The 24,747-nt window shown below is 43.9% G+C and overlaps 1 protein-coding gene across 14 annotated transcripts in view; it reads left to right on the forward strand.

Annotated features, from left to right (window-relative positions):
- Nucleotides 1-24,747, forward strand: part of MACF1 (microtubule actin crosslinking factor 1) — a 282,110-nt gene that overhangs the window by 74,001 nt on the left and 183,362 nt on the right. For all 14 annotated transcript variants that reach the window (XM_024738722.1, XM_024738718.1, XM_024738727.1 and 11 more), the window contains exons 4-5: nt 3,294-3,371; nt 8,431-8,523. In XM_024738722.1, coding sequence (XP_024594490.1) covers nt 3,294-3,371; nt 8,431-8,523 — 171 coding nt within the window. The remainder of the gene's footprint in view (nt 1-3,293; nt 3,372-8,430; nt 8,524-24,747) is intronic.

Raw genomic sequence — 24,747 nt, forward strand, 5'->3', positions numbered from 1 at the left:
GAGTACATCTGGGCTCCTTGGATAATTAAACATGCCTGCTTCCTCCCCAGATGTATTAAATGTGGCTTGTGGAAACACTTACCTGTCTGAGGGCAAAGGCTGTCTGAACCTCTTGGCTCATGAGTTCTTATCTTCACTTTGTTTGAAGGATCAGCGTAACCTCTCTGTGGGCTCACTGTTTCCTATATGGGAGCCTAATGGAAGCCTGTGATCCTATGCAGCCCCTGCTCTAACTCGAGCGTTGTAGACCACGTACTTTTCATTTAGAAAAGGCCAGGGCTGAATACTGGAAACACCTGTGAGGGAGGAGTGCTCTGGAGAGGCACACCGCTCGAGGAGCTGGTGGAGCCAGCGTGCGCACCGCCTTTGGTGAATTCTTAGTCATTGTTTGTTGTGTTTCAAGAGCAGGATTTGGCACATTAGATTTTACTCCCTAAGTAATAGCTTCTTCCACGGTTGGAGCTTGCCTTCCCCTGGGGCCTTTGTTTTGGTTTCACTTTTTTTTGGTCTTACAGTAGAATTAATTTTATAATGTTTAATGGCCTAAAATTGACAGATGCTTTTATTAACATAGCCAGTACATATGAATTCTAGTTCTTCTCTGGCCCTCATTTATAAATCTCCTAAGTAATCAGAATTTTACTTTCACTGTGCTGGACTTAACAGTGCTCACAGAGTTATATTTTGGGCAGTTTGGCTGGTATATTTGATGAACTTGTAGTGATTTTATATTGAAAAGTGATTCTTTTCAGTGATGTTGCTTAAAAAACAGGTTAAAACCACTCCAATCTGATTTCTTTTTCTAAGCTTTGAAAACCTACAGGTGTTTATGGAGATAGTCGTAAAATATCATCTTTTCACCAAAAACCACCCAAATATGTCTTTCATGGTTATTCTCATCCTCCTCTCTGCCTTACTTGATTCACAGAAGTAGGGAGGGTGGGTGGCCGTGTAGAATTAAAGCTGTGTTTCAACAAAAGAAGTGTTCAATATAACCATCTGCTCTGGTCTTAATTTGGTTTTTGCATCTTTCTGGAGGTGGGAGGGTATTTTCATATTTATTTTCACCTTTTTTTTTTTCTGCATTCATTTCCTTTTCGTTCATGTGTTGTGAATTTCCTGTTACTCTGTCATGTCTTTCTCTTGGTTGGTGGCCAAAGGAGCCAGCAGGGCTGAAGACCCTTCGTCTGGTGAGCATGCCCTCCTGGCGCCATACAAACAGCAAGGAGCAGGAGGAAGATGATGATGATGATGTAGTAGGTTCTCCTGGGGCCACCAGCATCCCAGCCGGCACTGCAGGGCCATCAGAGAGTTTGGGGTTCTCTAGGCCTCCAAGTAGCTCAGTTACCAGTTGCCTTCTTCCCTGTCCACCTGGGAATTTGGGTTCCAAAGAAAGTGGTTAAAACTAATTGTGCCTCTTGCCACTGTTAGATGATCCTGGAGTGGGAATTGTTTTGCTTATCTGAGAGTAGCTGGCACGAAAAGAATAAGGGTGTTCGGTGGCATTAAGTCCCTTTGTGACCTGGAGACCCATGGCTTTCTGGTGGCCTTGCTGTGTTGTCTGAGTCGAGATCACAGAATCGTGGAAAGCTTAGTTGACAGCACGACAGTTATTGCTTATGACTCCACACTCCAGACTAACGGGGACTGTCCATCTCTCTGGCCTCCAGGTTCTCACCGCACACCATGTCATTTGTTTTCAGAAGAGCCTGGTGTTTGCAAACCACTCACTGCATGGAGATACTCTGCTTGGTCAATAACATCTCTAGTTGCTGTAGAGGACAGATATTTAACTTGCATGTTCTTAAGCGTATTTTTGGTGGGGAGTACTTAGGAGTAAAGATTAGAGTGTGTAAGAAGGCCATTTTCTGCTTGCAGGCTCTAAGCTATAGCCTATGATCTTTCTCCAGAAAGAGGGCTTAGACAATATCCCCATTCCCTGTCCTCTTAAAGTCATCTTTTCACCTCATTGATCTCCCTTCCCATTGCCTTAGAGTCTTCAGTTTCACAGGCTCTGTCATCTTCTAAGCTATAGTCACAATTAGTTTAGCTGAAATGACTGAGAAGAGGTTCTCACTAAGAAGATTTTTCCTAAAACTTTGACTTATGAAGTTATCCTGTTTCACAGAGAGGCCTCATCCTCTCTGTCGAGTACTCTGGTTTGGAAGTTTTGCTTAGAAGGGTTAGGGGACCCCCACAGAGATGCTTCCACCGATCTTTTCATGTGGTGGGTTACTTTTGGCCCATTTCAACCTGGGGCAGTGTTTCTTGTGTGCAGGTGCCCACAACAGAGCTACCTTGTATTTTATTGGCCTTTAATTAGTACCAATTTGACATGTACAAATGAATTGGGTATGATCTAGTGAAAGTAATGTTTTAGTCCCAATTGTAGTCAAATAAAAACAACATTGGAAAGTGAGCAGGAGAAAATGTTCCAGAGGTAGGTAGCAGTCCCTGTACCCACTGGGGAAACACTTCCTGCACTTCTGGATGGATAGGAGTTGAGCAGTGGACGAGGCAGTGGGGACGGGCACCAGGGGCCCTGGGTGAAGGTGGGCCTCTCCCCCGTGGCTGTTATGACATCCAGGACTGAGTGACTGGCAGGAAATACCTTTCTTTGGAGGACTGTGTTGAACAGCCCTACATCATCAAGGTCTTTTTTGCTCTGGGTATTTCATACTGGGGTAAAGGGTGGCTTTGCTACACCAACACCCGTCTTCCTAGAAAATAGGTTTCTTCCTGATTTCTGCCTTCCATTCTAGGTTTTTTCACTTGCTTGTTGAGCATGTTTAACTCCTCATTCCCTAGTATAAAGTTGGCTACCTCTAGTTTCTTTTGCCAGGTTTTAATACAGTTGGCTGTGTCCATTACTGTGCAGTATGCAATTAGGACTTTGTACCGTTCTTTACAATAGCATTTAACTGCGATTCTGGGAGCCATAGAGGCAAGTCTTTGTTCCCATTAACGTCACATCCAGATTCAAGTTCTGCCACGTACGACTGCAGAAGAACCCGTAGAGGAGCTGCGGCACTACCTAAGCCTTTGCATTCACACGGGCTGTGTGTTCACGGGGATCTTAGTGGTAAACAAGGCCTCTGGGGCCTCAGCAAGCATGGTGAAAACACACACAGGTCCTGCCCTGGGGGGTGCTTTATGGGATGCTCCCACGCCGGCTTCAGTCATGAGGAATTCTTTGTGGTCTTAGTCCTTGAAATGAAAGAGGAAAGTGGTTGGTCTGCACGGGTAAATTGGTGTAGCTGAAATTAACGTCCCTTTTGTTTGTTGGTTTGCAGCCCCGGGAGAAGGGCAGGATGCGTTTTCACAGGCTGCAGAACGTGCAGATTGCCCTGGACTTCCTAAAGCAGCGGCAGGTAAGAGTGTCCCGTGTGTTCCCCATTCTGCCAGGGAATGTTGGCATCGGGTCCCTAGGTGTTCTCAGTGCCCCTGGTATGTCCTCAGTAAATCTGACCGATGCAGTTCTGAGTCTTGCTTGCTAGTGAGCAGCTGTATTGTGTTTGAACAAATCATTTGGTGGTCCTTACACAGAGTTTGTGGCCTGTCTGAGGGGGGGAGAGTCTTAGAGAAGAGCAAGATATGAAAGATTGACTCACCTCGGGTGGAGGTCAAAGGGAAGATGAAAAATAAACCAGCTCAGAAGATGGGAAAAGGTACATCGTCTAGGAAGAGGGAAAACCAGAGTGCTCCATCATCTTGAGAACTGGGTGAGGGGATGGTCAGGATGGCTGAACGGCACATGGAGCTGAGGCGAAGGTCTCAGCTGTGCAGCATTGGTGATTAAGAGAACAGCCTCAGTAGAGCAGAAAAGTGTTTGGGACATAGTAAAGAAGCTTTTCCCTCTTTACTAAATAAGGAAGGAAGGATAAAGAAGGAAGATGGCAACATCTTTTTAGACATAGGGGGAGAAGCCAACGAAGAGAGGAGAACAGAATGAGAGCAAGGAGGAGTACGAGTCAGAGCCTGTTACCCCGGAAGGTGCCTTGGAGATCCTCTAGTCCAGCCTTTTTGTTTCATACGGAAGGAAACTGAGAAATGACCTGCCCCAAATCACACAAGGTAGAACAAAGCTGGGACTTCCACCGAGGTCTCCTGACACTTGTTTAACGCTCCTTCCGTGCTGCTTTCTACACACGTTTCCTCCTCCCATTGCTTCCTAATTGATGGAACCAAGCCCAGGGATAGAGGGATGAGATACAGAGCACAGCTGACGTGGTTTCTTTGAAAAAGAAAGGAAAAAAATGCCTCTTCTGTGATACAGGGAGGAGGAAGGAAGGAGGGATAAAGACAAAGAGAAAGTTTGTGGAGAGGAGGAAGGTGGATGGATGAGGGAGTCAGAGATCATCTGCCTAGAGAGCTGTTTGGAGAGACTTGGTATAGCTGCAGTCGCCAGGCAACAGCACCGGTCACGATGACATTAGATGGTATACATAGTTTTGGAGTTAGTTCATTTCTGTCACTCTTATCAGTAATTCTCATTAACTTGGGAAATTCTTTTTCTGTGTACTCCTGTAGCAGTTTGCTTCTAATATAATACTTATTACTTTGTTGTTATTTCTCTGTTTGCTGTAATGCATTGTAGGCCCGTGAGGACAGGGGACGTGATCGTACTTAACATTTTTATCTTCATCACCTGTCATCGTGAATGGTCCATAATCAGCACTTAATAAATATTTGTTGAATAAATTGATAAATGAAAAGAGGTAGGAGAATTGGAGGCTGACGTGTTTAGGGGACCAGAGAGAGCAGCGTTGGAATGTCTGTATGTAGAGTTACAGGAAACCAGAGAGGGCCTTAATGGGCAAAAGGTGAATTGAGAAGAACTGATTAGCTAGAAATATAAATAAGGATGGAGAGGAGATTGGTTACTTGGCTACAGTAAAAATGTGAGCGGTTAACAGTGGACACAGAGAAGGGCAGAGAGAGCTCTAGAGCAGTTCTTGCTTATGGTGAGGTTGTAGCTGTGCAGGTGTCCAAAGCAGAGTGAAAATGAAAGTCATCAGAAGTGGGAAGGCAGACAAGTTGTACAGATGGGTGATACTTGGGTCATCGAGATGAGTGTGACAGTTATCAAGAAAGCTGGTAGAAGATGAGGTAGGAAAGGTAGGAGTTAGGTGTGAAGTCTCCGAGGAACAGATTGGCAGAGGTTGGAAGGTGGCTTGGCCAAGGAAGGTAGACTTCAGAAAACAAGGGGAAAGCTGACAGAGTTGGGACTGAGGAACGTGGACTTGGCTGATACTGCCAGCCTGCCAGCTGTGGGCTGCTTGTGATTAGAAAACCTGCACTCAGACCAGAAGCAGGTCGTCCCACTCCCAATATACAGAAGAGGAAACTGAGATACAGAAAAGGGAAAGAATTTGCCCAGGTGTCTTGGTCATTCAGGTTGCTGTAACACAGTATCACAGCCCTGGTGGCTTATAAACAACAGAAATTTATTTCTCACAGTTCTGAACGCTGGGAAGTCCAAGATCGAGGCAGATTTGGTATCTGGTGAGGTCCTGGTTCAGAGATGGCTTTTAGCTGTGACCTCGCATGGTGGAAAGGTCGAGGGAGCTTTCTGGGTCTCTCTTTTTTTTTTTTTTTTTTTTTTGCAGTACGCGGGCCTCTCACTGTTGTGGCCTCTCCCGTTGCGGAGCACAGGCTCCGGATGTGCAGGCTCAGTGGCCATGGCTCACGGGCCCAGCCGCTCCGCGGCATGTGGGATCTTCCAGGACCGGGGCACGAACCCGTGTCCCCTGCATCGGCAGGCGGACTCTCAACCACTGCGCCACCGGGGAAGCCCTCTGGGTCTCTCTTATAAAGATACTAATTGCATCCCCTCAAGGCCTAATCACCCCCAGAAGGTCCCACCTCCATATACCTTCAGATTGGGTGTTAGGATTTAACATATGAATTTTGGAGGGACATAAGCATTCAGTCTACAGCACCGGTCACCATAGTGTAAGGGAGAAGTGAGGCTTCTGTTTGAGGTCACTAGGTTCTTTAGTACATGAAGATTTCAGTTCAATTGAAGAGATAAAGGGAGGGCAGCTTCAGGACGGTTTGCCACAGTTGTCAGGACCTCTGTGAGGGTACAACAGACACTCGCTGGGGTGGAGGTGGAACTGGAAGTAGGCTGGTTTTCCTAGGACAGTCTTGGTTTCAGCACTGAAAGGCCCACGTCCCAGGAAACCCCTCAGTTTCCAGCACCCAGGGATGGTTGGTCACCCTGGTGGGGGAAGGGCCTGTGTGTCTGTGCACATCGTGTTGCTGGAATGAGATTTTAGGAGTAAAGCATATGCTATGGGAGGTGTGGGTAGGTGGGGATGTCTGCGACAAAGGAGGGGAAATAGATGGGAGCAGGCCAGAGACCAGTAAGGGACAAGGGGCAGATCTCGCTCTCTCAACCTTGAAGAAATAAGAAAGAAAAGGAAAAAAGTCAGGGCTGTGGTGACTTAATTAAAAAGCAACTCATAATAGCATGTGCTTGCAAGGTTGCTTTGCTGGTGGGATTGCAAAATGGTACAATCACGCTGGAAGATACTGCTTGGCCAAAAAGTGCGTTCGCTTTTAAAGTAAAAATCAGACACATTTTTCGTTTTCACCGAGAACTTTATTGAACAAATATATTCACCCTTTTGTTCCACTGCTTTCTGCCATTTTTCAGGCAACTTCGTAATTCCATTTTCCCAAAACTTTTTATCTTTTTGAGCAAAGAACTGTTCCAGGTGCCTTTTACAGTCTTCCAGGGAATTGAAATTTTTTCCATTAAGAGAATTTTGTAAATACCTAAATAAATGGAAATCTGAAGGTGCACTGTCTGGTGAGTACAGTGGGTGAATCAGATCTTCGCAGCCAAGCTCTAACAGTTTTTGCCGGTCATCAAAGAAACTTATGGTCTTGGCGTTATCCTGATGGAAGATTATGAGTTTTCTGTTGACTAATTCTGAACGCTTTTTATCGAGTGCTGCTTTCACTTGGTCTAATTGAGAGCAGTACTTGTTGGAATTAATGGTTTGGTTTTCCAAAAGGAGCTCATAATAGAGGACTCCCTTCCAATCCCACCATGTACACAACATCACCTTCTTTGGATAAAGACCGGCCTTTGGTGTGGTTGGTGGTGGTTCATTTCGCTTGCCCCACAATCGCCTCTGTTCCGCATTATTGTACAGTATCCACTTTTCATTGCCCATCACAATTTATTTTAAAAATGGAACGTTTTCATTACATTTCAGTAGAGAATCACAGGCGGAAATATGGTCAAGGTTTTTTTCACTTAACTTATGTGGAACCCAAGCATCAAAGCGATGAACATAACCAAGCTGGTGCAAATGATTTTCAATGCTTGATTTGGATATTTTGAGTATGTCAGCTATCTCCCGCGTGGTATAACGTTGATTGTTCTCAATTAATGTCTCTATGTGATCGCTGTCAACTTCAACTGGTATACCTGACGGTGGAGCATCATCCAGCGAGAAATCTCCAGCACAGAACTTCGCAAACCACTTTCGTCGCGTTCCATCAGTCACAGCGCCTTCTCCATACGCTGCACAAATTTGTTTTTGCGTTTCAGTTGCATTTTTACCTTTCTTGAAATAATAGAGCATTATTCGCCAAAATGTTGCTTTTTTTCTTCAACATTAAAATGGTTACACAAAAGTTCACCAATTTTGATGTCTTTTTTTAAATGCACACTGATAGGACAGCTGTCACATACAACCTAACAAAATTGTTTTGAATGAAGTTAAAGACAACTAAGTGCTACTAGAGCCATCTGACGGAAGAAAACGAACGAACCTTTTGGCCAGCCCAGTTGGGCAGTTTCTTATGAAGCTGAACATACACCATATGACCCAGCAATCCCACTCCTAGGAATTTACCCTAGAGAAATGAAAACATGTGCTCGCACAAAAAACTGTACATGAATATAGGAGCTTTATTCATAGTTGTCCCAAACTGGAAACAGCGCAAATGTCCTTCAACAGATGAGTGGATAATCACAGTGTAGTATAGCGGGATAGTGGAACACTCCACACGAAAAGGAGCAGACTGTTGTTACATGGAGCAACTTGGATGGGGGTCTCAGGAACATTATGCTGAGTGAGAAAAAGCTATTATCAAAAGATTACATACTGTGTGATTCCCTTTATATGACATTCTGGAAAAAGCAAAATTGGGAACAGATCAGTGGTTGCCAGGATTTAGGGCTGGGGGCAGGGTTTGACTACAAAGGGGCAGCTTGAGATCACCTTTTCGGGTTGACGTACCTGTTCTGTTATCCTGATTGTGGTGGTAGTTACACAAATCTGTACATGTGTGAAAACTCAGAACCAATTTAACTGCAAAAAAACCAATTTAACTGCATATAAATAATAAAAATGAAATCAAAACCAAAAAGTCACAGAGCTCTGAGACCAGCTTTTGTTTCTTTTTCAGGTGAAACTAGTGAATATTCGCAACGATGACATCACAGACGGCAACCCCAAGCTGACCCTGGGCCTGATCTGGACCATTATTTTGCACTTCCAGGTAGGGTCTATGAAGTTTGGGGTCCTGGTTGCTTGGTTTGGACATGGCCTAGAAAGAGTTAGAGGTTGCTCTGCCTTCCAAGGGCACACTGAGGCTTGCTTCTCCATATTTGGCAGTGAATGAGGGTGAGAGTGGGAGTTGGAAAGGAAGATTAGGGTGGCCTGGAGGCAAAGCTCTTGCAGTGTAAACCCAGAACTTCCTCATCATTTGCATGATGAAATGGGATTTTTCACTTGTTTGTGCTTTGGCCCTTTCATTGGCAGTCTGGTTATTAAAAGTCTGCTCAGCTGAGTCAAAACTGTCTCTTCAGGGACTCAGAATGTGAGGGGTGGGGAGAGATGTTGGATTTGATGCTCTAGAAGGGTGGAGCGAAGCCTTATAATCCTTCTTTGTTGTAGACTTTTCTTCATCTCTAATGATCTTAAACAAGCCTAGTTAATTGTAGCACTGTCTTAGTTATTTTGGGCTGTTATAATGAAACACCATAGGCTGGGTGGCTTAAACAACAAACATTCATTTCTCACAGTTCTGGAGGCTGGAAGTCTAAGATCAGAGTGCTAGCATGGTTGGCTCCTTGGTGAGGGCCCTTTTCCTAGTTACGCCCTTGCATGGCCTTTCCTTGGGGCATGCATGCAGAGAAAGAGATCTTGTGTTCCTTCATCTTTTTATAAGGACATCAATCCCATTATGAGGGCTCCACTCTCATGACCTCATCTAAACCTAATTACCTGCCAAAGGCCCCACCTCCAGATACCATCATATCAGGGTTAGGGCTTCAATATATGAATGTCGAGGGGACACAAACATTCAGTTCATAGCAAGAACCTTGGTCTCTGGGTTTGTATATGTGTTTATAATCACAACCTTGTAGCATCCATCACACCCAAGAACAGTGGCATGTTCGTAGTGTTCACATGGTCACACAGCCTTCCTGTTGGTCCCCCCTAAGAAGATAAATCCTTTTCAAGTCTGGATTGCTATTGGAAAACCACAGCCCTATTTTTATAAGTAGACTATCTTGAATCACATTAGCTCAACTAAACAAAACTATTTCTCAGACAGTTCTCCTGTACCCAACAGCTGTATACAAGGCTGATCGATTACAGGGAGCACTTTTTTTTTTTTAATTTATTTATTTATTTTTGGCTGCATTAGGTCTTCGTTGCTGCACGCAGGCTTTCTCTAGTTGTGGCAAGCGGGGCTACTCTTGCTACTCTTGGTTGTGGTGTGTGGGCTTCTCATTGCGGTGGCTTCTCTTGTGGAGCACGGGCTCTAAGCATGGACTTCAGTAGTTGTGGCGCGTGGGTGCGGGCTCAGTAGTTGTGGCGTGGGCTTTTAGTTGCCCTGTGGCATGTGGGATCTTTTTTTTCTTTACTACAAACTTTTTTTTTTTGCAGTACGCGGGCCTCTCACTGTTGTGGCCTCTCCCGTTGCGGAGCACAGGCTCCGGATGTGCAGGCTCAGCGGCCATGGCTCACGGGCCCAGCTGCTCCGCTGCATGTGGGATCTTCCCAGACCGGGGCTCGAACCCGTGTCCCCTGCATTGGCAGACAGATTCTTTACCACTGTGCCACCAGGAAAGTCCCCGGGGAGCATTTCTTGAGCAGGTGGGAAAAGAAGGCTAATATAAATATCTCAAGGCAGTGACTCCCAGGGCTGTGGCTGCTGTGATGTCCCAGTTGGGGAGTCAGCGCCACCTGCTGGGTGAAGGCAGAACAGCAGGTGTCCCAGAATTCCTGAGAATCTGGGAAATTCTGAGAGCTCAGGGTTTATTTCTTGGCGCTCTGATTTGGAACCAGTGCTGGCAATCTGCAGCATAAGTAGGCTTAGGAAAGTGTAGAGGTAACGTGTGTTTTTGTGGAACCACAGGATGTCCTCAGGCATGCTTCGGATATAGGGATAACCACGAACATGAACTTGGCAGTGTGCCTTGGCAGGGTGGGAACAAGAACTTTGCTGAGCTTTCATAGAGTTACCCTCTTGGCACCCTTATGAACAGAGGGGTTTTTTAGAGAAACTTTGTTGGTTGTTTGTATTTCACCACAGACCTGCCTTCACTTTGAGAGACCAATGTTATTCCTCATAGGTGTGAGGTAAGAGGAAGCTGTCCACTGGGTCTTTGTTTCTCCTGACTGCAACTAAATTCAACAAAAGGGAAATTCAGGGGTCAAGGAATGAAAATTGAACTGGCTAATTAAAATTTTCCTGGGACAGAGGAGATGGTGGTAATGTTCCTTAACTGAACACTGCATCAGGAAAATGTTCTCTCACTCTCTCTTTAAAAATTTGTTATGAAAAATTTCAAACATATATAAAAGCAGAGAAAATAGTATAGAACCACCATGTACCCATCACCTAGCCCTACAGTTACGTACTCATGGCCAGTGTTATTTTGTCTATATCCTGATCCACTCCTCAAACCCCCAGGAGATTATTTTGAAAGGAGTCCCAGACATCATATAATTTCATCTGTAAATATTTCAGTGTGTATCTCTTAAAGACTCTTCATTTAAGCAAACCACAGTGTTATAACACTGTAAAAATCAGTAATTTCTTAAAACCATTGAATATCTGAGCATTGTTCAGATTTCCCCAGTTATCTCATTTAAAACATGGCTTGTTTGAATCAGAATCCAAACAGAGTCCACACATGTATTAAATTTTCCCCTCCTCTTTTTCTCCTCTTTTGGTTTGTTGAATAAATCAGGTCTTTTGTCCTATGCAATTTATGTAAAGATGCTGGTGGCATCTGTGGGATGTTTTCTAACAGCATCCTCCATCCCTCTCTTGTATTGCCTGTAAACTGGTGTTTTAGACCTGAGGCTGGATCATACTCAGTTTCCTTTTTTTGTGGGGGGGGATGGGGACGGGCAAGGATGGTGATGTTGAGTTGTATACTGTTTTTTTTTTTTTTGGCTGTGTTGGGTCTTCATTGCTGCACTTGGTCTTTCTCTAGTTGCAGTGAGCAGGGGCTACTCTTTGTTGCGGTGTGTGGGCTTCTTATTACCGTGGCTTCTCCTGTTGTGGAGCATGGGCTCTAGGCGCATGGGCTTCAGTAGTTGCAGTAAGCGGGCTCAGTAGTTGTGGCTCACAGGCTCTACAGCTCGGGCTTCAGTAGTTGCAGTAAGCGGGCTCAGTAGTTGTGGCTCACAGGCTCTAGAGCTCAGGCTCAGTAGTTGTGGCGCACGGGCTTAGTTGCTCTGTGGCATGTGGGACCTTCCCGGACCAGGGATTGAACCTGTGTCCCCTGCATTGGCAGGCGGATTCTAAACCATTGCACCACCAGGGAAGTCCCGAGTTGTATACTTTTATTGCTACACGTCAGAAGGCACATAATGTCTGTCGTCCGTCTGTTCGTGATGTTAAGCTTGATTAGTGAGTTCAGGTGTTATCAGCCTGATCCATCCGTTGTAGATCCACTCACTGTTAGCTCTTCACCTAAAACTTTAGCAGCTACTGTTTGTCATTGCTAGTTCCATTATTTCATTAGAAGCTGCAAAATTGTGATACTCAAAATTCTATAATTCTTTTGTAAAGTAGAATTTTACTTTATCCATTACCCTGAGAGATAGCTCCTATAGGAAAGGCAAGATAGAAAGATTAATGCTTTCATCTTTCCCTCTGTTTTACCAGTTTTCAGAATAATTAGTTGATCCTCTAAGTTTCTCTAAAGACCAACGAAAGTTTCTTTGTTGATATTTATTTTCCTTTAGTATCAGTGTGACTCATGGATTCTTAACAGACTTAAATGTGTTCTAATCAAATACAGCTGTAATTTTTCCTAATACTCAGCTCCATCTTTGGCCAATGACTTTTATCAAGTTGACTCTGAGTCCTTTGTCATGATCCCCATAGTCTTGATAATGTGCTTTATTTCTTGTGTGAAGAGCTGTTCCAGATATTTTTTGTATATTTCCTGTTTCAGGCCTGGGATTAGCAATTTCTCCAAGGAACTGAAATTCTTTGTTGACAACAGTCTGAGTGCTACCGGGTTGGTCACTGTCTCTAGGCGTTTTCTGTGGACAGAGCTAGCTAACACTTGTATTTTTCTCTTTTAAAAAAATCAAGAATTTATAATGATGTTTCTAATTCATACTTAGAATTACAGAGTTTTATCCAACTTCTTTGACTTTATGTTTGTATCCTTTTTTTTTCTTATGCTGAAAATCTTGATGCTATCTAAGCAACACATTACTTTTTCCCTTTTTCATACACACACAAGCACACGGATGCACGCATACATAAAATCATATATGTAATAGCATATATAGAAAGTCATATATATGTAATATATTTGAATCAAAATAACAGTGACTGTTATTATTAACAACACAATTACTGAAAAATTTGTGATTTCTTTGCAGTTCTTTTTGTCCTTAGTGTTTATCTCCTAAGGACGTACAAATAATTTTGTTTTATAGTCATTTGAAGTAACTTCTCTCTGTGTTGTTAAGCCATTAATTCAATACACAATTAAGTTCATTTGTTTTTATATTCCTTCAGTTTTTAGGGATTGTTCTTTTCCCTTTCAATTTTATTTTATATTTTATAGACCATATACATTGTTCCAAAGGGAAATTTAAAAAAGTGAACACAAGGTGTGTTCAGTGAAGTCTAGCTTTCATCTCTGCCCCCTCCATCCTGTTTCTTCCCTTTCCATATAGTTAGCTTATTGTTTTAAAACATTTTTTGGTTATCATTCTATTGTTTGTTTAAGAAAATACATTCTTTTTTAAAAACAACTTTATTGAGGTATAATTTATGTACCATAAAATTGACGCATTTTCATTGTGTAATTCAGTGATTTTTATGAGTTGTATAACCATCACCATAATCCAATTTTAGAACATTTTTATCATCCCACTAAGGTCCTTCTTGTCTATTTATAGTTATTCTCTGTTCCCATCCCCAGCCTTAGGCAACCACTAATATGTTTTTTGTTTCTACAGATTTGCCTATTCCAGACATTTCATTTAAATGGAATCTTACAATATGTGCTCTTTTGTGTCTAGCTTCTTTCACTTAACATAATACTCTTGAGGTTCATCTATGTTGTATGGATATACCATATATTTTGTTTATTCAGCAGTTGATGGACATTTGGGTTGTTTTCATTTTTGGGCTATTATAAATAACGTTGATTTGAATATTTGTGTGGATGTATGTTTTCATTTCTCTTGGCTATATACCTATGGGTGGAATTGCTGGGTTATAGGGTAGGTTTATATATAACTTTTCAAGAAACTGCCAAAGTGTCTTCCAAAGTGGCTGAACCATTTTATATTCCCACTAGCTCAATTGTGAGAGTTCCTGTTTCTCCATATCCTTGTAATTGTCTGTCTTTTAGATTATAGCCATCATAGTGGGTGTGAAATGGTATCTCCTTGTGGTTTTAGTTTGCAGGAGAATGTATTCTTTTTTTTTTTTTTAAGGATTTTATTTATTTATTTTTTGGTTGTGTCGGGTCTTCGTTGCTGCGCACGGGTTTTCTCTAGTTGCCGCGAGTGGGGGCTACTCTTTGTTGCCCTGTGTGGGCTTCTCATTGTGGTGGCTTCTCGTTGCGGAGCGCGGGCTCTAGGTGCGTGGGCTTCAGTAGTTGCGGCATGCAGGCTCAGTAGTTGTGGCTTGCGGGCTCTAGAGCGCAGGCTCAGTAGTTGTGGTGCACGGGCTTAGTTGCTCCATGGCATGTGGGATCTTCCCGGAGCAGGGCTCGAACCCGAGTCCCCTGCATTGGCAAGCGGATTCTTAACCACTGTGCCACCAGGGAAGTCCCGATTTTAGTTTTTAATTATGAAATTGTTAATTACCCAGAGAAGTACAGAAAAGTATATAACAGATCTTCATGTGTGTAGTCACCTTCAAAATTAAACAGATGTTAATATTTTATATTTGCTTTTATATATGCTTTTGTTTTTCTTTTCCAGTGTACCTTTCGTTTTTTCAGTCACTCTGAGGCCAGTATGACTTACAGGGTTGTGTGACACATACTGCTTTGTAACGTGGTTATTTGTTTCACTCAATAAGTACTTGTTAAATGAATGGATATTGTATGAAATTGGTCTCCTCGAAGCTGTGGGGTAGGTAGAACAGATAAATAGACTGTGGTGTCTGTTTTCCTGTGCCCATTGTTCAGATGAGCAAACTGAAACACAGAGACCAACTGACTTTTTTAGGTTATACATCCAGATACTAATAATAGGATTCCTTATCTCTTGGTTTTGTCCAGGCCTGTTTCAAGGTACATGTTAGGATTTATGATTTTTCTAGAAGATAAGTTCTTTAAAAATCAGAATCTGACAAAATTAGCTTTCCAACTTTCAAATGTTTATTAAATACTAGTGTATGTATAGCACTCTGAAATTTAAGAAGTCTGGGAGTTTAGGTCAAGAGTGGTCTTAGTTGGGTTTACATTTGTGTGTACTTTATGACACGTAGTGCTTGGCATGTAGATGAGGCATCATTCATGCTTGCAGAGTGAATGAATAAGCTTTTTTGCTCTGGAGTCTTTTATGCCCGCTGTCTCTATGGGAGACCTATGGGCAGTAAACAGTTAACTAGAAAAAGCCAAAGGATAAAAGATGAAAAATATGTGGGCACTAGAAATCTGCTCTCCCAGAAGGCAGCTGGCCATGTGTTGAGAGTTCAGGCTAGATGAGAAGGTGGTCCAGGGAAAAGTCCTTGTGATCAGAGTTAACTTACTCAGTAAACTAGGGGAAGCAGCGCCCCTATGGAGAAAAACAAGCACCTAAACTTTGGACGTCAGAACATAGCTACTACTTTCCTTAGAGCCTAATCAAGAAAAAGAGTATATTAGGACCCTGGTGGTGGTGGAGTGCCTCATACCTCTTAGCTCCAGTAGTAAATGAGGAGAAAAGGGACTTAACATAGACCAGGCAGGGAGCCGAGCACTTTCAAGACACCATCTCATGAACCCTCTCTACAACCCCATTAAGTAAGGGGTAGCATCCGTGTTTTAGAGGTAAGGAGACTGAATCACTTAGCAGGGTAGTTACTTAGCTACTGAGTTAACAGAACTGGGAATTTGAACCTAGGTCTACCTTGCTGAACTCTGCTCGTTTCCTAGACCAGTTTTCCTCTGGAGCAGAAGGAAATGAAAGCCTGATTTGCCCAACATATGCAGAAGTTTAAGAAAGAAAAGGCTCCTAGAAGTAACCTGCTCAGCTCTGTTAGGCCCGTCTGTCAGAGAAAACTGCAGCAGCAGCAGTCATATCCAGAGGCTGTCTGTCTTGCCCCTGAGTTGATCGTTTTCAGGAATTGAGTTTGCTTGTATTTCATGAGCAAAATTCAAGCTTGAGCCTTGGGGTGTACATCTGAGAAGTTCCATAGTTCCAGCGCTCTTTGTTGAAGGAGTAGAGGCCTGGTACCTGCCTGGAGAATTATATTGTAACATCAGATTTTTTGCCGATTAAGTGATTTTTCTGGAGTCTGACTGAGTTTCTCTCTCACGCTAACCTCCTTGTCTTGTTTCTTGCTGTGGTGTACAATGGCCATCAGATGGTGCTGCAGCTTCCCAGTCAGCCTTTGTAAAGGCTTAGGGGAGAAAGGACACCTCCTGCAATGGTGAGGCAGATGGGGCATCAGTAGGGTCTCAGAAGTGCTGTGGAAGAGCTGTTGCTTAGGGGTTCTTATTGCTTTCCTTTGGTGGCGGGCATTTTTCAGGTCTCCAGGAGAGGTAGGTAGGCTTACGTAGAGCCAGGCTGACTATTTCTCTCTGCAGTGTGGTCTGGATCATTTCGGTATAGAATAAATAGATTTGACCAGGAGGAAACACATATAAGCTCTGTCCTTCCACTGCATTTGGAGCCCTCTGGATTGTACTGTTATCTCACCTGTCACACGCTATGCTAAAAACACTGGGGTGGGCAAATCCCACTGGTACAACAGGGTGGTTTTTGAATCCAACGTTTTAGACTTTTTTTTTTTTAAAGATCAGCTTTAAAGTAATTCCTGTAATTATTTTTTAAAATATTTATTTAATTAATTTATTTGGTTGCACGAGGTCTTAGTTGTGGCATGAGAACTCTTAGTTGCGGCATGCATATAGGATCTAATTCCCTGACCAGGGATCAAACCCGGGCCCCCTGCATTGGGAGCACAGAGTCTTATCCACTGCACCACCAGGGAGGTCCCACCAACTTTTTAGACCTTTAATTCAGACTTCCTGCCCTGCTGCAATTTGAGTAAAAACCATCTGGGCCTCATTTTACTGACTTCCTCTGTTACTCCCAAAGAGCAAGAGTTATCTTTTTGTTTCAGCCCTTGGTCCATGTGAGTCTAGTTGCCAATTCAAAACAGTGGAGTATCTTCCTTTTTTACTTAACTGAGTACAGACTTCCATCCCTGCTGCAGGTAGAAGGCAGTGTAACAAGGGTTTGAAGTTCAAAGTCTTAAACAGGGGTTCATGTTCTGGCTTTGCCACTCTGTGTAGCCTTGAGCAAAGGAATCCACTTTCTTGAACCTCAGTTTCTTTATCTTTAAAGTGTAAAATAATAGTTCTGACTTCATTTGGTTACTGTGGGAATTAAGTGAGACAATCTATAGCTTAGCATGGGGCGTGGCACATGACAAATGCTAAAAACATGTTAGCTGTCAGTAGCAGCAGTAATTACTGTTGGACATTCGTGTCAAGTATTGTTCAGCAGAAACGCTGCTTCTCTGTTGTATACGGAAGTGGTATCCTTTTTACCGAGCATCCATATACTGTACTCAAAGCCGATTTCCGGGTTTTTCCTCCGTGTGTCATTGGCCAGCAGAATTAACAGATGTCTCTCTCCCTCTCTCTTTCTCTCTCAAAAGTAGGGAAATAAATGCTACAGGAGACTAGATCTTTAAAGCTTGTGTTTCTTTTTGTAACTATGAGGATTACGCTCTGGTCTCTCTTCTGGTTATAATTTTATTGTTTGTGACCTGAAAAAATCGAGAGTATGTTAATCCTGCTTGATATTTTCTTTTGGACATCTTGCTGCAGCAATTGAAATCTGTTTCACTTCACAGTTTGGGGGCCATCGTCCCCGGCCCTGGTTCCTCTTGGCCCTTCCCTTCCTGGTTGGTACCAGCCGCTGGCTTGCTTTTCCCCTCTTTCTCCTCCTCCTTCCTTCACGTTACCTTCTCCCAGGGCCTCTTTTCTTTCCCCCTCCCTTTTCCATTTACTCTTACATTCCCTCCCTCCTTCCTGCCCTCCCTAATTCCTCCCCTCCCCTGGTTTCTAGCTCCTTTTTGCTTTCTGTTTGTGTTTCTGAAGGCAGTGCTCCAATTACCTCATATTTGGAGAGAGGAAGCTGTAGCCAATCCGGTTTCTGTCTGCTTTTAGGTCAAGTGATTTCTGAACTGCAGTGAGATGCTTTGAATTTGTCTTGTTGCAGCTCTGAGCCTGTAAGATGGCTGTCTGAATCGGCAGCGGCTGGAAGAGACAGAGAGAGGCGGGGAGGGAGGAAGAATTGGAGGGATCGCCGGCATAGTGCATGTTTTTAAATGTGCATCTAATCCGATGAAGCCAAGGTTGGGATTTCTCTGGGATCCCAGGACTGGCTTAGCTGCGTTTTTGCTGAGATTAGGAGAGGAAAGCAATGGGAAATTCGCTGGGCTGCGTTAAGGAGCCGAAAGATTCAATAGCTGTTCCTGAGAAGACTCCCATATCTCCTAAGAAAAGGGTTCGGTTCAAAAGGAAGTGGAGGGGGAAGAAAACCCCTACTCCAGAGGTCTCTCGTGAGGAAGAGCCCTTGCAAGGAACTGGAGTCATCGAAGAGACGGAAACCCTGACGAAGTTAACAGTGAGTCTCCAACAGGAGGAAGGAGTGGGAGGGGTAGAGCCACCCCCCACAGACATTTTACTGCCTGGGGACTCGGCCCCCGACTCAGGGGTGGGAGATCACGGGATGATCGTGCAGGTGAAGGAGAGATTCCAGGGGGAGATCCAGACTGCTCAGCTTTTGTTAGAGAATGAGTCATCAGTTGCCAGAGGGGTCTGGGATTCCCTGGAAGAGGGGATGACTGTCATCGCTCACCTGCTCGATAACCCCGCAGAAAGGAGCTGTGAGAAGTCAGTGAGCCAACTGGTGGAATTTCCGAGGACAGCGTCCTGCAGCAGCAGGGCTGTGCTGCTGCCTTTGCATGGAGGGACTGCGGTGGAGAAAGGAGATACTCAGCTTGGATTTGGGAGCAGCACTTTCCCCAGGACAGACTGCCCCACCGACACAAGGAATCAAGACCATCTTTCCGACGGATGGAGTGTAGGGGGAGGAACCAAGGGTATTTTAAGCGCCCCTCAGACAGGTGCCTGGATTGTGGAGCGTTCTCCTTCGTCACTCCCGGCCCAGCCGAGAGGCCAGAGCTGCACAGAGCCTGCCCACGTGGGTCGAGTGCCCCCTCAGGTTCCCAGACTGCCTGCTTCTCAGAGTGATTTATCCATCAGTGGCCTGACTGAGAGCATCTTGCCCTCCTCCTCTGGCTATGGCAGCGATGGGCTGCACTTACGAGGGGTCCAGCCTAAAGATACAGAGCCTGAAAAGAGCTCCACGTCCTTCTCAGAAGAGGATGGCACCCTTTCTTTGGAGGCAAGCCCCACCCCCTTAGGGGGTCTGGAGGAGGTAGGTGGGCATGTTCAAGGGGTAGTTACACAGCGGTTTGTATTACTGGCCTCAAACTTATGAAAGTGGAATGTGGCGAGCAGTGAGGAGCTTGGTGCTGCTCCTCAAACTTTACCTGCTAGTCAAGTACTAGTAGTTAGCGACTGCTGCGCTTGGCAAGCAAAATCTATTTCAGGTCTGCCCCTTGATGCTTGAAACTATCTTGTTGTCTCTGGGGGATCCCCGACTCTGGGTAACCATGCTATATAATTGCTCGAGCTATCTGGTGGGGTTATTTCTCCAGGTGCAGTGCTGGGTAATACTTAACTCTCAGCAGGTCTGTTTATTAGTGTCCCTGCTGTAGGAGGTTGTGGTATGGCACGGAGGTGATGGGGAGGCCTAGCTGATTCCAGGATGAGCGTGGAAGGGGTGAGGGGTGAGGCCCTGACTTCGGTGTGGTTGTTCTTCTCCACTGGAGAATGATGTTCTTATTGGAGGTGATGTAATTCCCCCCCTTGGGGACACTGCTAATGACAACACCCATTCAATATGTGTTTAGGTGGAGAGGCTAGTCCTCCTTTGGTTCCTAATTCCAGCATTAGAGGAGAGGGGCATGGATTTATCTGGAGATTAGTCCAGAGCTGGGGGGAGGGGGTAAAGAGGGAGTTAGGGCAGTTTGAAAGTTCAAGGCTAGAAGCAGTTTGTTTTCTGATGGGACTTGTCTCTGGCTCTAACATGTTTTTGTTTGTGAGATATATATTCAGACATAAGTGGAGGTGGTGGTAGTTTTAGGTGGTGGGTGCTGTGAGGGGTCAAGGAGCAAGTGAGAATTCAAGAGCTCTGAACACTGAGAGGGAAGGAGACTCAGCAAGACCTTGGGTGGCACAGGTTCTGGTCTGTCACATAGGGGTGTGATTGTGTAGGAGACTAAAGTTATAATTCATCAGTGACTGAAGAACTTTTATTGGCATGTCAGTCTCTGCAGCAGAAGAAATAAAAACTTAGGCTCCCAGAGCGGCAAGAGGTGGAAGATGGAGCGTGGCATTTTCCTTGCTAGGCTGTGGGCAGCTGCCCTGATGTCTGCAGAGCAGACACTGTGGCCCACCTACAGGTGCCCTGCTAATCATCAACAGTATGAGGCTGAGGAGAGACGTAAATTTTAAGGTGATCTGTGCTTAAAATGACCTTTTGGGTGATGAATTTCCCCCATGGGTAGGCCCATTTCAGTGCCCTTTGTTATTATAGAGTTTGGAGACTCCAAACAGTTGGAGGAAAAGATGGCCATTGAAAAATATTTGTTATGCGGTTGGACAGGAGGCATCCTTGGGCTTTTCCATATAAAAATGTGTGTGTGTGTGCATGTATGTGTGTGTGTGTGTGTTAAAGCGGGAAGGGAGGCAGTGAGGCTGCTGGGGGGTGGGGTGTATTTGAGATTCATCGGATAAGAGGGAATGTCAAAGTCAGCCTTTATCTTTGTACAGAACAGATGGAGAGTAATTGTGGCAGAACCAACTGCTGAACTGACCGCTTCTTTGATATTCCTGGGGTTAAAGTTGAAGCTGTGGAGGCATCACGATGATTTAGGATACGTGCTCATAATTCGGTGTGAGACTTTCAGAAAGTTTGGAGTATAAAATGTGAAGGGACTCCTAGTGGAAATCAGTTCTAGATAATGGCCCATAAGTGACTGTGGTGCTTTTGGTGTGGGATCTCCACCCTGGAGCGGGAAGGTTCTGGACAACTCTGTGAGGAGTCTCCAAGAGAAGGTTGGTGGGAGTAGACTGTGATCTGTAGTTTAACAGAATCAACAGCAGTGTGATTCTCGGGCTGTTCAGTATGAGAATCATACTGGTGTGTGGCGTTTTCTGGGCAGCCAGGCTCTACATCCCGTCCCAGCTACCCCTTGAGAGGAGACACAACCAGACTACTCAGTGATGGCCCAGGCAGAAAAACTAGGTGGCCCAGAGTCAGCTCAGAAGGCTGACACGTCTCTGAGGCTCTGTGTCCATCAGGTGATGCAGGGACCACTGACTGACCATTCTGTATGACAGATAAGAAGTGACTTCTCAAGATAAATGTGAAATCCCTTCAGGATGAAAGTCCTTAAGGTCACAGCGGCCTCAAACCCTCTTTGGTCTCTGAAGGCATTGTCTTCAGGGAGCTGCCCCCTCCCTGGCAGGCTGTTCACACGGCCTGGGGACAGCGGCAGCTCGAGAGACAGGGCAGTGTGTTTTGACACTGCAGACCTCCTGTGAAATGTGGATTGAACCACAAGGCGAGAGCATCTGACTGGAGTGAGAGCCCTGGGAGGACACGGGGGTCAGAAGAGCCCGCCGCTGCTGGTCACACACCAGCTCCTTCACGGAGAGGGGCAGCAGGCGCTCAACAGGGTTGATTGTTTGTTTGTTTGTTGGTGTTCGTTTTGTTTTGTCTTTAACATGTCAGGGTAGTAACCCTCCGTAGAAACAGTTTGAGCTTCAGAGTGGTGTCTGTCCTTGGCATAACTCAGGCCGCCTTGTCCTTCCCGTTGATCACTCCAGGGCATGGTGATGGGAGTGGGGCCAGGCTCCGGCTGCACAGAAACTTGGCAGTGGGTTTGTTTCTTTTCAGGATAGAGAGGAATGGGAACTGATTCTGATGCTTGCTGAGTGCTGGGTTTAGGTAATAGAAGACAAGTGGTCTGATTTTCTGTTCACCTGGTAGAGCTGATTCTTCTCTTGACAGGAAACAGTTAACAAGAGAAACAAGATGACAGGGGCCAGGGGACAAAAATGGTTTTCAGAATAAGTAGACTCAGATTTGGAGCCGGACGGGAGCGAGTTAACAGCAGTTGTACTTTGATGTCAGACAAAGGCCTTTGCTGGTCCATTCCATCTCTCAGGAGGACTCCCTACTCCCAGCTGCCATCAATAGCCGTAAAACCTGGCTTAATGGAACAAGGAAAATTGTTGAAAATCCCTTTCTTTTCTCTGTCTTGGCTCCACTGCCAATTGTTAGTGGATTGTGTTGATGGAGAATTGGCTGTTATACCAGTGTCCTTGCCACAAATCCTTAGATTTCAGGTGAATAGTCAGATAACTCTGGGGCTAGGAATGATGAGAAAGAAATCAGTTGGTATATTATTTTCTGGGCTGAGCCTTTTCAGTTATAAGTATCCCTTTCCCATTTCTCCTCTTTTCATTATAAGGAAAGTAGTTTTACTAAAATTGGCTTTGTATTACAAGAAGAAAGCAAAATTAACCAGATGATACTATTGGAGGAATGTAGCAGTTAAAGTTACAATTAGAGCTTCATTTAAGAAAGGAATTTTCTTTAAAAAAAATTTTTTTTAAGAATGTATTTATTTATTTTTGGCTGCGTTGGGTCTTTGTTGCTGCCCGCGGGCTTTCTCTAGTTGCAGCAAGTGAGGGCTACTCTGCGTTGCGGTGCACGGGCTTCTCATTGCGGTGGCTTCTCTTGTTGCAGAGCGCGGGCTCTAGGTGCACAGGCTTCAGTAGTTGTGCCGCATGGGCTCAGTAGTTGTGGCTTGTGGGCTCTAGAGCGCAGGCTCAGTAGTTTTGACGCACGGGCTTAGTTGCTCCGCGGCATGTGGGATCTTACCGGACCAGGGGTTAAACCCGTGTCCCCTGCATTGGCAGGCGGATTCTTAACCACTGCGCCACGAGAGAAGTTCCTTTCAAAAAATTTTACTTAATTAAAAATATTACCAAAGAATCATTTTTCAGGTGTAACAATGGTGTTGTGGCTATGTTTAAAAAAAAGAGAGTCCTTTTAGAGATACATATTGACGTGTTTTTGGAGGAAAGGATAATGTGGGCTTTGCTTCATAATAATAGGGGAGGGGTGAAGTGGGTGGAGTGTAGATGAAACAAGATTAGCTATGAGTTGATATGGTTGAAACTGGGTGATGGGTACATAGGAGTTCATAATACCATTCTGCCTTTTTTTGTATATATTTGATATTTTCCGTTTCAAATGGAAAGTTTTTCTGGGTTTTGATTTGCTTTTTGCTGCTCTTCTCACTAATTTGTTTTGGAAAATGTATTTTTGGTCAAATTGTTATTTATATTAACATGTAATGTGTTTATTATTATCTTTATTATTATTGTCTTTTTAAAAAATGTTATCCCCACATGTACCTATGGCAACCACCAATCTGTTCTCTGTTATCTATGAGCTTTTTTTTTAAAGATTCCATGTATAAGAAGGATCGTACAGTATTTGTCTTTCTCTGTCTGACTTATTTCATTTAGCATAATGCCCTCGAGATCCAGCCATGCTGTCGCAAATGGTAGGATTTCATTCTTTTTAATGGCTGAATACTATTCCATTATGTATATGTGCCACAATTCCTTTATCCATTCATCCTTTGATGGATACTTCAGTTGTTTCCATATCTTAGCTATTGTAAACAAAGCTGCAGTGAAGGTGCATATATCTTTTCAAGTTAGTGTTTTCATTTTCTTTGGATAAGTACCCAGGAGTAGAATTGCTGGATTGTATGGTAGTTCCATTTTTAAGTTTTTGGGGAACCTCCATACTGTTTTCCAGAGTGGCTACACCAATTTACATTCCTACCAACAGTGCACAAGGGTTCGCTTTTCTCCACATCCTTGCCAGTGTATGTTATTTCTTGTCTTTTTTGATAAGAGCCATTCTAATAGTTTTGAGGCAGTATCTCATTGTGGCTTGGGTTTGCATTCCCCTGATGATTAGTGATGTTGAGCATCTTTTGATGTACCTGTTGGCCATCTGTATGACTTCTTTGGAAAAATATCTATTCAGATCTTCTCCCCATTTTTAAATTGGATTGTTTGTGTTTTTGCTGTTGAGTTGTATAAATTCTTTCTGTATTTTGGATGTTAACTTCTTATCAGATGTATGATTAGCAAATATATTCTCCCATTCAGTGGGTTGCTTTTTCATTTTGTTGATGGTTTCCTTTGCTGTGTAGAAGCTTTTTACTATGGTGTAGTCCCACTTGTTTATTTTTGCTTTTGCTTTTGGTGTCAGATTAAATACATCATTGCCAAGATCTATGTCAAGGAGATTGCTGCCTATATTTTCTTCCAGGAATTTTATGATTTTAGGTCTTACGGTCAAGTCTTTAATCCACTTTGAGTTAATTTTTGGGTATGGTGTAAAACAGTGGTTGAGTTTCATTCTTTTGCATGTGGCTGTCTAGTTTTCCCAACACCATTTATGGAAGAGACTGTCCTTTCCCCATTGTGTGTTTTTGGCTCCTTTTTTGTAAATTAATTGAACACATATGCATGGGTTTATTTCTGGGTTTTCACTTCAGTTCCATAAGCCAAATACCATACTGTTTTATTACTACAGCTTTGTAATGTTGTTGGAAATCAGGGAGCATGATGCCTCCGGGTTTGTTCTTTTCTCAAGATTGCTTTGATTAATCAGTGTGTGTGTGTGTGTGTGTGTGTGTGTGTGTGTGGTTCCATACAAGTTTTGGGATTATTTGTTTTATTTCTTTGAAAAATACCATTGGAATTTTGATAGGGATTGTACTGAATCTGTAGATTGCTTTGAGTAGTATGGACATTTTAACAGTAATGATTTTTCCAGTCCATGAGCACAGAATTTCCTTCCATTTATTTGTGTCTGAAATCTCTTTCATTAA

Source organism: Neophocaena asiaeorientalis, unplaced genomic scaffold, assembly GCF_003031525.2.
Source record: "Neophocaena asiaeorientalis asiaeorientalis breed wild unplaced genomic scaffold, Neophocaena_asiaeorientalis_V1.1 scaffold106, whole genome shotgun sequence".
Lineage (NCBI taxonomy): Eukaryota > Metazoa > Chordata > Mammalia > Artiodactyla > Phocoenidae > Neophocaena > Neophocaena asiaeorientalis.